This window comes from Neodiprion pinetum, chromosome 2, assembly GCF_021155775.2.
Source record: "Neodiprion pinetum isolate iyNeoPine1 chromosome 2, iyNeoPine1.2, whole genome shotgun sequence".
Lineage (NCBI taxonomy): Eukaryota > Metazoa > Arthropoda > Insecta > Hymenoptera > Diprionidae > Neodiprion > Neodiprion pinetum.
The window spans coordinates 11786913-11799859 of NC_060233.1; the positions used below are offsets into that span (position 1 = coordinate 11786913).

At 51.6% G+C, this 12947-nt stretch overlaps 1 protein-coding gene, 1 non-coding gene and 1 pseudogene across 2 annotated transcripts; all 3 read left to right on the plus strand.

Annotated features, from left to right (window-relative positions):
* The first annotated feature begins 5891 nt into the window (after window positions 1-5891).
* Window positions 5892-6073, plus strand: LOC124213475 (U2 spliceosomal RNA; annotated as a pseudogene).
* A 228-nt stretch (window positions 6074-6301) lies between these two features.
* Window positions 6302-8152, plus strand: LOC138190497 (uncharacterized protein T26G10.4-like). The gene has a single exon (XM_069133864.1). It carries the CDS (start codon window positions 6302-6304, stop codon window positions 8150-8152), a length of 1851 nt encoding a protein of 616 aa, XP_068989965.1.
* A 517-nt stretch (window positions 8153-8669) lies between these two features.
* Window positions 8670-8852, plus strand: LOC124213473 (U2 spliceosomal RNA). Its single transcript, XR_006881885.1, has one exon. It is a non-coding gene; the product is annotated as a U2 spliceosomal RNA (small nuclear RNA).
* Window positions 8853-12947: the final 4095 nt, after the last annotated feature.

Here is a 12947-nt window from a genome sequence, read left to right on the forward strand (position 1 = left end):
TCGCTCTCGAACAACAATCAGCAGCTGCTTGATCTACTAAATTAAGGGAATGCGCTGCGCACGGGACGTAAATCGCCAAAGGAATACGTTCGATAATTTTGGCTTGTACCCCACCGTAACAGCCCGACATATTGCTCGCATTGTCGTATGATTGTCCACCGCAGTCCTTTATGTCGATATCTTTGTTGAACAATACCTGCATAATCGCCTGCTCTATCTCAGACGCGCGGTGACCTTCAATAGGTATAAATTGCAAAAAACGTTCTACGGGCTCTCCGTTTTTGCACACGTACCGGATACTGAACGTCAACTGATCCGAATGTGAAATGTCGGGAGTCGAATCTACACTTATCGCATAATACTTGGAGGCTTTTACATCCGAAATCAATTTTTTGAGTAGATCAACATATATCATCGCAATGAATTCTTCGCAAATATCCTTAGAAAAATACGATACGTTTCCTTTTCCTGGATTTCCGAACCGATCGATGTGATTTTGGAGAAATGGATCGTTACGAGCCATCACTTCAAGAATACCCAAATAATTGCCATTGCTGACCGATCCAAATTTCTCTTCTGTTCCTCGGAAAGCCAAGCCTCGGGTTGCAAGAAACTTTATCGCAATTATAACGCGAGTCAGTAATTGTCGCCAGTAATTACATTCTTGAATGTATTGCACATGTAACTTGCTATCAATCTTTCCCAATAAATTTCCTCGCAGTACATGCTTTTGTGTATTTTCTCGATGACCAAGACTTCTCTCATGCTCAGCTATTCGCACATCATTCTTCCAGTCGTTGAAGCCTTCTGTAAACGCGTTTACTGATGTCGAGAATAGCATACAAGGTATGCAATACACGCAACCTTTCGAGTGCGAATATGCTAACCATTCTCGTCGGTGCATTTCACCATTTGATGTTTTTTGAAAAAATATTTGCGCAGTACAATATCTTGTTTCAGACCCATAAACGCGTTATAAACGCGTTTTGAAGCCCGAAAATTCTTCAATCTCGTATCCTCTTGCTCCAACGGATTTCGTAAAATGAAATCAATCATTTCTGAATTTCTTTTTGGCCACAAACCAGGGTCAGCAAGAGAAAAATCACGATCGTGACCATCGGCACGAGTTTCAGCTGCAGAAGTCACTGAATTCGTAACTTCGTCGATTATTTTCTCCTCCTCAGCCTCCTTTTCATTTTCGACAATAGATTCTACTTGCAAACGCGATATTTGCTGAAATCAGGAGAATGCGGGAAAAAATTGCAGGATATGGTAAGACAGGAAATATACATTGATGAGGGTTTTGGAACCAACTAGAATGGTTGCCTCGTTATTTTGGCCATTTTTGCGTTTGGGATCCACAGGATTTTTTCCCCAGATTCATCTTTTACAAGTGATGATAATTAATTATTTCAAATTTTATTCAAACGTTGGCGAAAGAAAAATAAAAAATAATTTCAAATAACAGTCTAATACGTATATTAAATTATCAGGGTACGTCGATATTTACCTCGCCCGTCGAATCTTCAGTTGTAGCAGAACTTGATGTTTGCGCCGTTTCTTGAACTGTTTCCCGATTGATGAAAAAAGTATCAATTCGCGGAATTTTTTGAGTTATGAGCGACTCTTTCTCCTCTTTCTCTTTTGTCAATTTACGGCGCTTGGCGCCACTCATTTTATTGACGCTCATTTGTCCAGCTGTCCGTTGTACTACAATGTAGGGACTGTAGGTTGGGAAATTTGTTCGCAGAAATGTTTGACAACAAAAATGAATTGAGCACGAAAAAACTTAAATTCGCTTGTCAGGATGTGTCGCAGTGGGCGTACGATTGGTATCGGTGCATAAGAGAAGGGGGCGCGCAAACTTGCAAATTTCGCCGGCCCGGGGCACCCCCTTCTGCCACGGCGCCAGGATGTGTCGCAATGGGCATACGATTAGTATTGGTGCATAAGAGAAGGGGGCGCGCAAACTTGCGAAATTTCGCCGGCCCGTGGCACCCCCTTCTGCGACGGCGCCAGGATGTGTCGCAATGGGCATACGATTAGTATTGGTGCATAAGAGAAGGGGGCGCGCAAACTTGCGAAATTTCGCCGGCCCGTGGCGCCCCCTTCTGCCACGGCGCCCACGGCGCCCTAGGCTCGGGCCTAGCGGGCCTAGTGCATAAACCGCCCCTGCCACTGCGAGAGAAGGTACCAAAACACGCGAGGCAAATAATCTTGACTATACCAGAGCAACCTTCAACACGCTCGGCAATCTTGTATGCAATCGTATTAATCAGTGGAAAAACATTTCTCGCTTTCGGCGATATATGCGCAAATTTCTCCTTCATGCATAGAGACGTATATGAGTCGATAAAACGCCACGCGATGAACACGGAAAGGAAGACACAATCGTAACACCAGTGACCTTAGCCGACTATTAGTGAATTGTTCCGCAGGTACACAAATCATTTATGATTAACGTTGCGAATGAGGCTGGCACCCAGTGGTTCTCGATCATGGAGCAATTGGTTGACGAGATTATACTCTGCATGGACTTTTGGCTCAACTGGGGTGTACGAATTTACGATGACAATACGTGAAACTTCGGAGTGTCATCTGTGAAGATTTCGTTCAAGATGTACAAGGTACCTGTCGGCGTGGCCGCTACCGAACATGAAATCAATCCTGGATGCTCTTCACGAACCAATATTTACTTCCACCATCGATTTGAGCGAAGCCTTTCACCAAATCCCCATGGATCCGGAATCGCAGCCTTTGACACCCTTCGTTCTCGAAGGCAAAGGCTTGTTTCAATACAAAAGGATGCCATACGAACTTTGCGGAGCATAAACGACGTTCCGGGAGCTTATGGACAAGCTTAGGGAGAAAATTCGACAAAAACTGATCACGATAGACCGCGAAGATCTGATAGCCAAGATATTCGTCTATCTCGACGATTGGAACATCGCCGCAGGGACCTTCAAAGACCATATTCTATTTCTGAAGACGCTGTTCGACGTTCTAATCGAAGCGAAACTCAAAGCCAACCCGGAGAAGAGCCAATTCGCAGTGCCTGAAGACAAATTCCTTGGATTTAACGTCGACAAAGATGGCCTACGACCAGACCCGGCTAAAATCGCTCCATTAAAGAACATTGAAAGACCGGGGGGTCAACTCTGAGAACTAGATCCGAAGTTACCATTCGTACTTTACACCGATGCTTCCGATGCAGAAATAGGAGCAGACCGCATCCATCGTGGACCGGACAAAGAACACCTGATTCACTGTCTCAGCAGAGCATTAAAAGGTGTCAAGATAAAATACTCGACGACGGAGGAGTGCTTGGCTATCGTATGGGCAGTCGACGGCAAGCTACGTTACTATCTCGAGAGAACACCATTTCGAGTTGTGACGGATCACAACTGCCTGAAATACCTTATGTCCATGGAAAATCCGACTACCCGACTTGCCCGGTGGGTACTGAGGCTCTTGGCGCATAAGATCACGATAGAGTATCGTAAAGGCTCGGAAAATGAGGCCCCGGATTACCTAACTCGAAAATTTTACAATCCGTCGCGACACCCGACAGATTGCATCTTATGCAATCAAACTCATGGATCGGCAGAAAGATCGAGCTTGTGAAGAAAAAACCGAGCTTATGCCCGGAATTTCAGATCGGAACCGATGGAAGGCTGTATTACTGCCACCCACACCCGTTGAAAATCATCCTGGGACAGAAGACGGCCTGGAACATGGTCGTTACAGAAGAAGAAATTCTTCCGATATTGGAGAAAAATCATTTTCCAATCAACGCGGGTACTAAAAAAACGTATCAGCGTATCCGAGAGTAGTATTACTGGCCTGTCATTTACGAAGACGTCAACGAGTTCGTCTCGCAATGCCATACCTGCCTAAAGAAAAAGGCTGATCACTCGAAGAAACGAGGATACTTGTGCCTGACGGAATTTCAAAGCTCTTGGCATAGCATCTCGATCGATATCGTAGGACCGATGCCCAGGTCGAAAAGTTTAGTTGCTAATTGGTCCCCCAAATTTTGCTTTTGTTGCTCCTGTAGTTTCGCCGAAATTGAGGGCGATGTCAAGTTTAAATAAAAATTTCTTCGTGCTCCAGTATTTTATCAACGATTATCGTCTAATTGAGTTTTGAGGGTCGACCACGCGCTAGATTCATGACATTAAATCAAAGTTCACGACAAGAGATTCGAAGATACTGGAGCTGATGCGGAGGAGAGCACGGAAAAAATCAGCAGTTGAGGGAAAATACTAATCGAGTTCGGCAGGGATAAAAAACGCCGAAAGAACGCTGGTTTCATTGATTAAGACTGGACGGCAAAGATCAGTAAGGAGCCGCTGGAGTACATTGTAACACCGCCACACTTGAATCTATCCAACCTCCTGTATCAAATATCACCGTCAAAACATAGCAGACATCAAACGAAAAGCGAGTGCAAAATGTATATTTCGCGTACATCGAATCGAATATCACGGCACGACATGTCGGCGGCACTCCTTGTGGTATCGATCAAAATTATCGGATTATTGAATCACTAGTACCTAGAATCATGTTCTCTTCAAATAATGGATTCAAAAACTAATCTACGTGGAAAGTGCCGGGGAGGTAATATAATCATAAACAGAGAATGCTTTAGACGATACATGGTTATCTGTTCTTTCTAAAGTCTCACGCTGCTTTTGGGACCGAAACATGCAAACATGCGGTCCATCGGCCCCCTCAAGGTGCTGAGGGGTCTAGAATAGCCCTCAGTCTTTTCGCGATATGAGTCAAGTAAAAACGGTCCTTCCTCGTACGTTTGAAATAAAAGCCAAAGTAGAGATTGGTTGAAAAATCGGTCCACTTGGACATAATTCCAGGGTGCGATTTTATTTTAGGCTTATGGGGTGAAGGGGGGGGGGGGGGGGTGATCAGAAGTGTCGATCTCGATCTTCCGAACAATGGTTATTACCATTTTTATCCTATCGATACTTGTTGAGTTAGACTGTAAATAGGGGTAAAAAACGTTTCTTTTTTTTAATTATCTCGTGTATTATCATGATTATCGTAAAAATGGTGGGGAACGATCAGGTAGGAAATTTTATTTCCTCCAACTTTGTTCCTTACCATTTGCACCCTAGGATCAATATTTTCGAACTTACACTTAAGAATATATTGGCTTTACGTTCTCAATCGAAAGTGAATCACATCAACATTGAATACTTTATGATAAGATGAAAATAGGAAAGAAATCAACCACAATACAGATGATAAGAAAATCGAATCTGAATAATAATGATGTCCAAAAAATATCGGTAAATTGTTTAAACAAAAGATTGTTTAAGAAAGTTTCGGGGAATACTTTTTTTGGTCATCTGAAATGAATTCGTTAATTCTTTTAATAACGCATGAGTTTTTAAAGAACTTTCTTTTATTTTTGATAGTTCTGCTTTCGAAAATTTAGAAAGAAATATTAAGGGTCATCAATGGAAATCTCGACTTCTGAGATTTTCAGAAATATGAGCCATATCCGTTTTTGAGTCACAGGTCGGTACTGCGGGCCGTCTTTTTTATTTATTTTTATTATTTATTCTTTTTTATACTACTTTGTCTTCTTTTAGTTTTAACAAGTTGCATGTACTCCAGGATTTAGTGCACCCCTCCTTTATCTCTACTTATACTTTTTCGTCTGCACATTCTGGTCCTTGGAGTGCATGCAACTCAACTTTTATTGCTCAAACCAAAGATGTATGTTCCTTTTATTTTATTATCATTTTATCTTTTTATTGTATTTACTTTACACTCTACAATTTTATATTATATTCTTTGAGCCACCGCCTGGGGCGGAAGTTGTAACTATATTACCCCCGGGCAAACTATTGTAAGCCCGGGAAAACATTGTTTGTCTAATTAAACGCCTTTTATCTGTTCTTATCAGCTTAATATCTGATACGCTCCCCATTGAGGGGCCAGTATATTAATCTGATTTTTGGAAGGTGGTGGGGTGTCCAGGGGCTTGCTTCGGCTCCGCCGCGGGTCAACCCTGCATTGCAGTACCGTAGGGAGCGGCCCACTAGGACTTTAATATCAGAGCACTCCGCCACCTTCCAAAAATCAGCAGTTAGGATAGCTGATTTTTAATTTTTTGATTTTTTAGACTTTCATTTTTGAACTTTTTTTTACTTTTTTATACGGTTTTATTTATACACCCGTTAAGTCGTATAACGGCTGCTCCACCCGTGTGCGAACGTCTGAAGGACACACGGACCCCGTCACCATCCGCTCCGGAGTGCATCAAGGGTGCCCGATGAGCCCTGTGGCGTTTAACCTGGCACTGGAACCGGTGCTGCGTGCAGCATCGGCCCACCCGGCGGGTTACACGCTGCACGGCCATCGGCACAATTTGCTAGCTTACGCCGACGATCTCGCGTTAATATCGGACACTCCGGAGGGGATGGAGGCGCTGCTGGAGGCAGTGGAGGCTGCGGCGGGTGGGATTGGACTTCGGTTCAAACCCGTGAAGTGCGCCACGCTCCACATGGGGTGTGGGCGCGGTGGCCGGGTTCTTCCCACCCGCTTCACCCTCCAGGGTCAGGAAATGACGGCTCTGGCAGAGGGGGAGCCCTACATGCACCTGGGGATCCCGACTGGCTACCAGGTGAAGCAGACCCCGCTGGTGACGGTCCAGGAGCTGGAACGCGACCTCCGAGCCGTTGACGAGTCCCTCCTCACCCCGTGGCAGAAGGTTGAGACGGTGGCAACATTCATATTGCCCCGTCTTGACTTCTCGTTGCGGGGAGCACACGTGGAGAAGGGTCCTCTGACGGCAACCGACAGGCTAGCTAAGCGCCTGGCCAAGTCCTGGCTAAACCTTCCCCAGCGAGCTAGCGCGGAGGTGGTCTTCCTCCCTCCCAGTAGGGGGGGATGCGGACTGCTTCCTCTGGCAGACCTTGCCGACGTCCTGACCATCGCTCACACCTTCCGGATGCTATCCGCGGCCGATGCGGTGGTCAAGGGGTTGGCGTGGAGCTCGCTGGGGCGGGCGGTGTCCAGGAAACTTGGACGGGACCCGTCGTGCTACGGCCTGGCGGCCTATCTCTCCGGCTCGCTGGAAGATGGGCTTGCCAGAGACGGGGGGGACACTTCTTCGCTGTGGTCGAGGGCTCGGAATGCGGCGAGGAGGAGCGCGAAGGCCCTGGGCCTGAGGTGGCGATGGTCTGCCAAGCTTGGGGAGCTGGCCGTGGAGATCCGGGGCTCGGCTGGACGGACGACGGTGGTGCCGCCGCGAGCGCGAGGCCAAATTGTACGCCGACTGCGGGCGGCATGGGCGGAGCACTACAGACTGCGATTGCTCGGGAAGCCAGACCAGGGGAAGGTGTTCGAGGTGTCGTCGTGGTCGAGGTATTCCAACCACTTCCTCCGCGGCGGCAGCTTCACCCGCTTCGCTGATTGGCGCTTTGTTCACCGCGCGCGCCTGGACGTCCTGCCCCTTAACGGGGCACGACGCTGGGGCGACGGTGACAAGCGTTGCCGGCGTTGCGGGGGAGCACTCGAATCCCTTCCCCATGTGATCTGCCACTGCCGCCCGCACTCGGCCGCGTGGCAGCTGCGGCATGATGCCATTGTCGCCCGCCTAGCGAAGGCAAACCGCCTGCCAGGGCAGCTCCGGGTTAATAGGCGGGTCGAGGGGGTGGACGGCGAGCTGGGGGCTCTCAGACCTGACATCGTGGTCAGGCACGAGCCCTCAAAGAGTATCGTCATCGTCGATGTGACCGTGCCTTTCGAGAACCGTAGAGTAGCGTTCGACGAGGCCAGGGGCCGGAAGATCTTGAAATATAAGCCCCTGGCCGATGAGCTCGGAAGGCGCGGTTACCGGGTGACGGTCTCTGCGTTCGTCGTCGGCGCCCTCGGCTCATGGGACCCGAGGAATGAGTCGGTGCTGAAGCAGCTGCATATCGGTAATCGGTATGCAGCTCTGATGCGCCGGCTCATTGTCTCGGAGACCATCCGATGGTCACGAGACATATACGTGGAGCACGTCTCGGGCGTCAGGCAATATCGCGTGCCTGAGATTAGCGGACCCTTGGGGAGTGATGCGGGAGCAAATCCAATAGAAAATTCAAACGGCGAGAGGCCGCCGCTCACGGGCCAAATCTAGGCTGCGTCCCAATACATTTTAACATTTTAATCTTCTAACTCTCTTTTTTTTTTTTTTTTTTTTTTTTTAATCTTAAACTATACACTGTTTTCTTTTTTTTTTTTTTTATTCTTTTCACTGGAATCTAAGGGCGGTGGCCGGTAGGGGTCATGCCTTACATTTTAAACTTTTATACATATCTATGCCACATATTTTAATGCATGCTATTTTACTTACCTACTTATTCTTTTATCTCTACTCTTTTATATTTATTTTCCTTCTTTCCTTTATTTATTTTTCATATTTCTTTTATTTATTTTTAACTAGTTGCATGCACTCTAGGATTAGTCCCTGGAGCGCATGTAACTCGATTTTATAGTTGAAACCAAAGATGTCCGTTCCTTTTATTTTATTACCTTTTTATTGTTTATTTTCTGTTGTATTACAACTTTATATTTATTTTTTTTTTAAGCCACCGCCAGGGGCGAGATCTGTATTTATATCACCCCCGGGCAAACATTTGTAAGCCCGGGGGAACATTGTTTGTTTTAATAAACGCCCTTTAATCTGTTCTTATCAGCTTAATATCTGATACGCTCCCCATTGGGGGGCCAGTATATTAATCTGATTTTTGGAAGGTGGTGGAGTGTCAGGGGCTTGCTCCGGCTCCGCCGCGGGTCAACCCTGCATTGCAGTACCGTAGGGAGCAGGCCCACTAGGACATTTAATATCAGAGCACTCCGCCACCTTCCAAAGGTCAGCTAGGGTAGGATAGCTGATTTTTAATTTGTTGATTTTTAGACTTTTATTTTTGACTTTTTGTTTTTATCATTTTATATATACAATTTTATTTATACAACTGTATATATTTAAAATTTTATACACTTTAGATTTTAGTTATTTATTTATTTATTTAATTTATAAGCTATAGTGATTAGTTTTAATTCCGCCGAGAAGCGATCGGGACGTGGTTTAAGTGCGCGAGTGTTGTGCCGCGGGTGTGTGCGTCTCCCCCGCTTCGACCCCCCGTAGTGAACGCGGCGGAACTCCCCGGGACATCGCGCCGGTGGGTGGACCCGTCAGAGGTAAGTGGTGCCTTTCTTTCTCTCTTCTCGCTCTTTCCCCCGGCCATACGGTGCCGATTGCGAGACGACCTTGCTTAGCCGTTCTCGCGCGGCACTAGGCCGGTTAATCCTTTACCCCACCCCTAGTTTCCGTCACTGTAGCGAGCCGTCGCACCAACACTTGTTGGTGCCCTCGTGACGGTGAGTTGCAGTGCCCGGTTACATTCCCATCCTAAACGCGTTAAAACTCAACGGGTTGTAGTTGCTGGAAGACCGACTGCGAGTGCATCGGCACGAGGGTTGGTCTCTCCGGCTCCAACAGCCCAGAGTTAACGTAAGTCTCGAAGTTTCTCTGAGGTAATAGCGCGAGTTATTGCCTCGGCGACAGCTTCGAGATCCTTCTACCACCACGTCTGTCGTTGCCCGAGGTCGGGAACGACTGAAACACGTCTGACCTGCCAAAGGTGCGACAGGCTGGTGCTGCCCCCCCGGCGGTCAGTAGCCGAACCGATTGGCGCGAGTCGAAGGTCGGTACTGCGGGCCGTCGGTAATTTATCCTCCCCCTCTGTTACCGACTCTCTCTTAGGGTAACAGAGGTAATACCGACTGTCGCTATCTCTTTTCAACTCCTTTAATAACCCGTCTTTTACCCCAATCCTTTTCTATCTTCCCTTTATTTCTTCTCTTCATAAGGCACCGCTGAATCGGCGGCCTCACTTAGCGGCGTGATGGAAGTCTTTGTGGACTTCCCGTTCCCGGACGAGTTCCGCTGCCAGGAGTGTTTTCGCGGCGGTAGGGGCAGGGGGACATGGGCGGTGGGGGCGTTTAGGGCGCACGCCGACTACAAAAAACATCTAAGAAAATACCGTCCGGAGCGCGGGATGAAGTTCCGCTGCGGTGTGTGTGGCTTCATCGGCGAGGGGGGTATCCCCTCAAGGCGGTGAAGCTGCACCACGAGCGGGGCCATCCCGCGCCAGCAACAGGTAGTCGGGGTGCGTCTGAAGCACCCGCGGCGCAACAGCCGCGCACTATTGACGAGGGCCGTGAGCGGCCAATTATGAACTTTTTCAGCGCTGCGGCGCCTGTGGGTCGGACACGGGCGGCGAGGACAGCGACGACGATGACGGCGACGGCGGGCTCCAGCAGGGCAACCACCACCACACGCCCTGCCACCACCAGTGGGACGTCAAGGACGACGCGGCAGACCATCAGCCACCCACGGAGGAGTGACGAGACCGCCCGCACAACATCTGTGGCGCCCGCCACTACGACCGGGTCTGGAGCGCGGTGCAGTACCAGTCGGCTGCCGGCAATGAGGACGACCCCAGAGGCACCCCGTCTCTCCAACGACGGGGTGCGGAGGACCAGCGGGGGTCAACGCGGCTCTCCGGGGGCCCGACCTTCCATCTACGAGGGCCCCCTGACGAGGAGGAGGAGAGCCGCCAGCGTGCCGGTCGAGCCGACCCCACCATCTACCTCCACCAGGAGAGGCACCGTGTCCAGGCCACAGCGGACATCCCCGGGACTAAGGGGGGCACAGCATCTGCGCCCCGCCGCAACACCATCACCAAACGCTGCGGGGCCCACCATCAACAGAGGAGGCCCCCCCCGACCATCAACACTCCCGGGGCGGATGAGGACGGAGGCAACTACATACGCCGCCGTCACCGCGGGCGCCACCACCGCGACGATGCAGCCATCGTCCGGCGTGCCGGCTGCACGCAGAGGGCTGCGATCGACCGCCAGGGCCACATCACTTCCCCTTGATGGTCCCACCGGAGGCAACCCTCTACCGTGGGAGATGCCGGCCCCGCCGGCCCACAACACCCGGAGCCGGAGAGCGGGGTCGGTAAGCGGACAGCCGATCACGTCGGCGGTGGCTGCGACTCTAACTACGGCGACGACGACGACGACGATGTGCGGGGGGCCGATCACCACCCCAAGGCCCCTCGCAGGGGGGAGGGTCACCACGACCACCTTTGGACCACCTGCCGCACTGCCACGTGCGGCAAGGACCCTCCCCTCCATCGCGGAAGCTGAGTCGAGGGCGGTCTCACCAGCGAGGGATCCGTGGAGCGTCGTCCCCCAGCGGACCCGCCGACGACATCCCTGCGGGTCCGCCCCGGCGTCCACCGAGGAAAGCCCGCCGTCTTCACCAGCCCCGTCCACAACATCATCATCGGGGTCGTCGTCCGTGTTCGAGCCCGCAGGCGACGCAGCGAGTAGTACCAGTTCCAATAATAACATTAATAATTCGCGACCGCCAGCGACTCTAAGGCGAGGCTCCCGCGTTTGCGCCTCGAGGGTTAATGCGGCGCCAGGCGCGCGTGCACGCGGCAACATAAATAATAATAATAATGTTTTCTCTTCTTTTTCCGCTTCTAGAACGAGGACGCCGGACACGTGTTCCACGGATATGGAGCCCCGGAGCCAAACAAGAAATAGAGGAGGTGCTATCCGGAGGACCGGAGCACAACGGGCTGGAGGAGCCATTGGTGACGGGAGGCCCGCGACCTCTGGGCGCGGGTGTCCACCTGCGGGGAGCCAACGACGGCCCAGCCAACCCCGTCAGCCATCGGCTCCGGTGGGGCAGCCGCCGAGGCCGACCGACCAGTCCGCGATGATCCACCACGCCGTGAATCGCGTCGGCGAGGAGGGCGTGGTGCGTGAGCGGGAACAACTGATCGGCCTGGCGGAAGCGGCTGTCAGTTGGGAAGATCTGGAGGAGCTGGCGGCGCGAGTCGCCACGTTCCTCCAAATCACTGGAGCGAGTGTGGGGGCTGCGGGGGAGGAGAGGGCGGCCGGTCGTGCGGGGGGCCGGCGCGGGGGGAGGGCTGGGGAAGCCCCGCGCTGGGGGTCCGGGCGGGCGGGGAATCGCGGAAGCCCCGGTGGGGAGCGCCGTGGGGCACTTTCAACGGGGGGGGGGGAGGGACAAAGTGAGAGAGGCCACGAGGATTCAGCGGCTCTTCCGAGCGAACCGTTGGCGCGCTGTCCAAGAAGTGTTGACGGGCCCGCTCCAGCACTGTGAAGTGTCAAAGGAGCGGATCCGTCAACACTTTGAGGACATGTACGCTCCGGCGGAGAGCCTGGGGGGGCCGCCCTCTGGCCGAACCTCTTGCACCTCCGGATGAAAACAGCAACGACGGTCTGATTAGGCCTTTCACGGAGCGAGAGGTGGACCGCCGGCTCCAGCGCATGAATAATTCAGCGCCGGGTCCCGACGGGCTCACCTACCGTGACCTCCGGAAGGCCGACCCCGACTGTCGTTTGCTGGCGGCGACGTTCAACGCCTGCCGTCGTCTGGAGGCGGTCCCCCCAGCTGGAAGTCGTCGAACACGGTTCTCATCCACAAAGAGGGTGACCGCGACGACCTGTCCAACTGGAGGCCGCTCGCGCTGGGTGACACCACGCCCAAACTCTTCGCCGCGCTGCTGGCTGACCGGCTTACTGCCTGGGCCGTCTACAACAACCGGCTCAGTCCGGAACAGAAGGGCTTCCTGCCGTGCGAGGGGTGTTACGAGCACAACTTCGTGCTGCAGGAGGTCCTTTCCGACGCTCGCAGGTCTGGGCGCCAAGTGATCGTCTCGTGGCTGGACTTGTCGAACGCGTTCGGCTCGGTCCCCCACGAGGCGATCTGGCGCGCTTTTGAGGAAGCGGGCGTCCCGTCGCCGTTGAGAAACATTGTTGAGGAGATGTATAACGGCTGCTCCACCCGTGTGCGAACGTCCGAAGGATACACGGACCCCGTCACC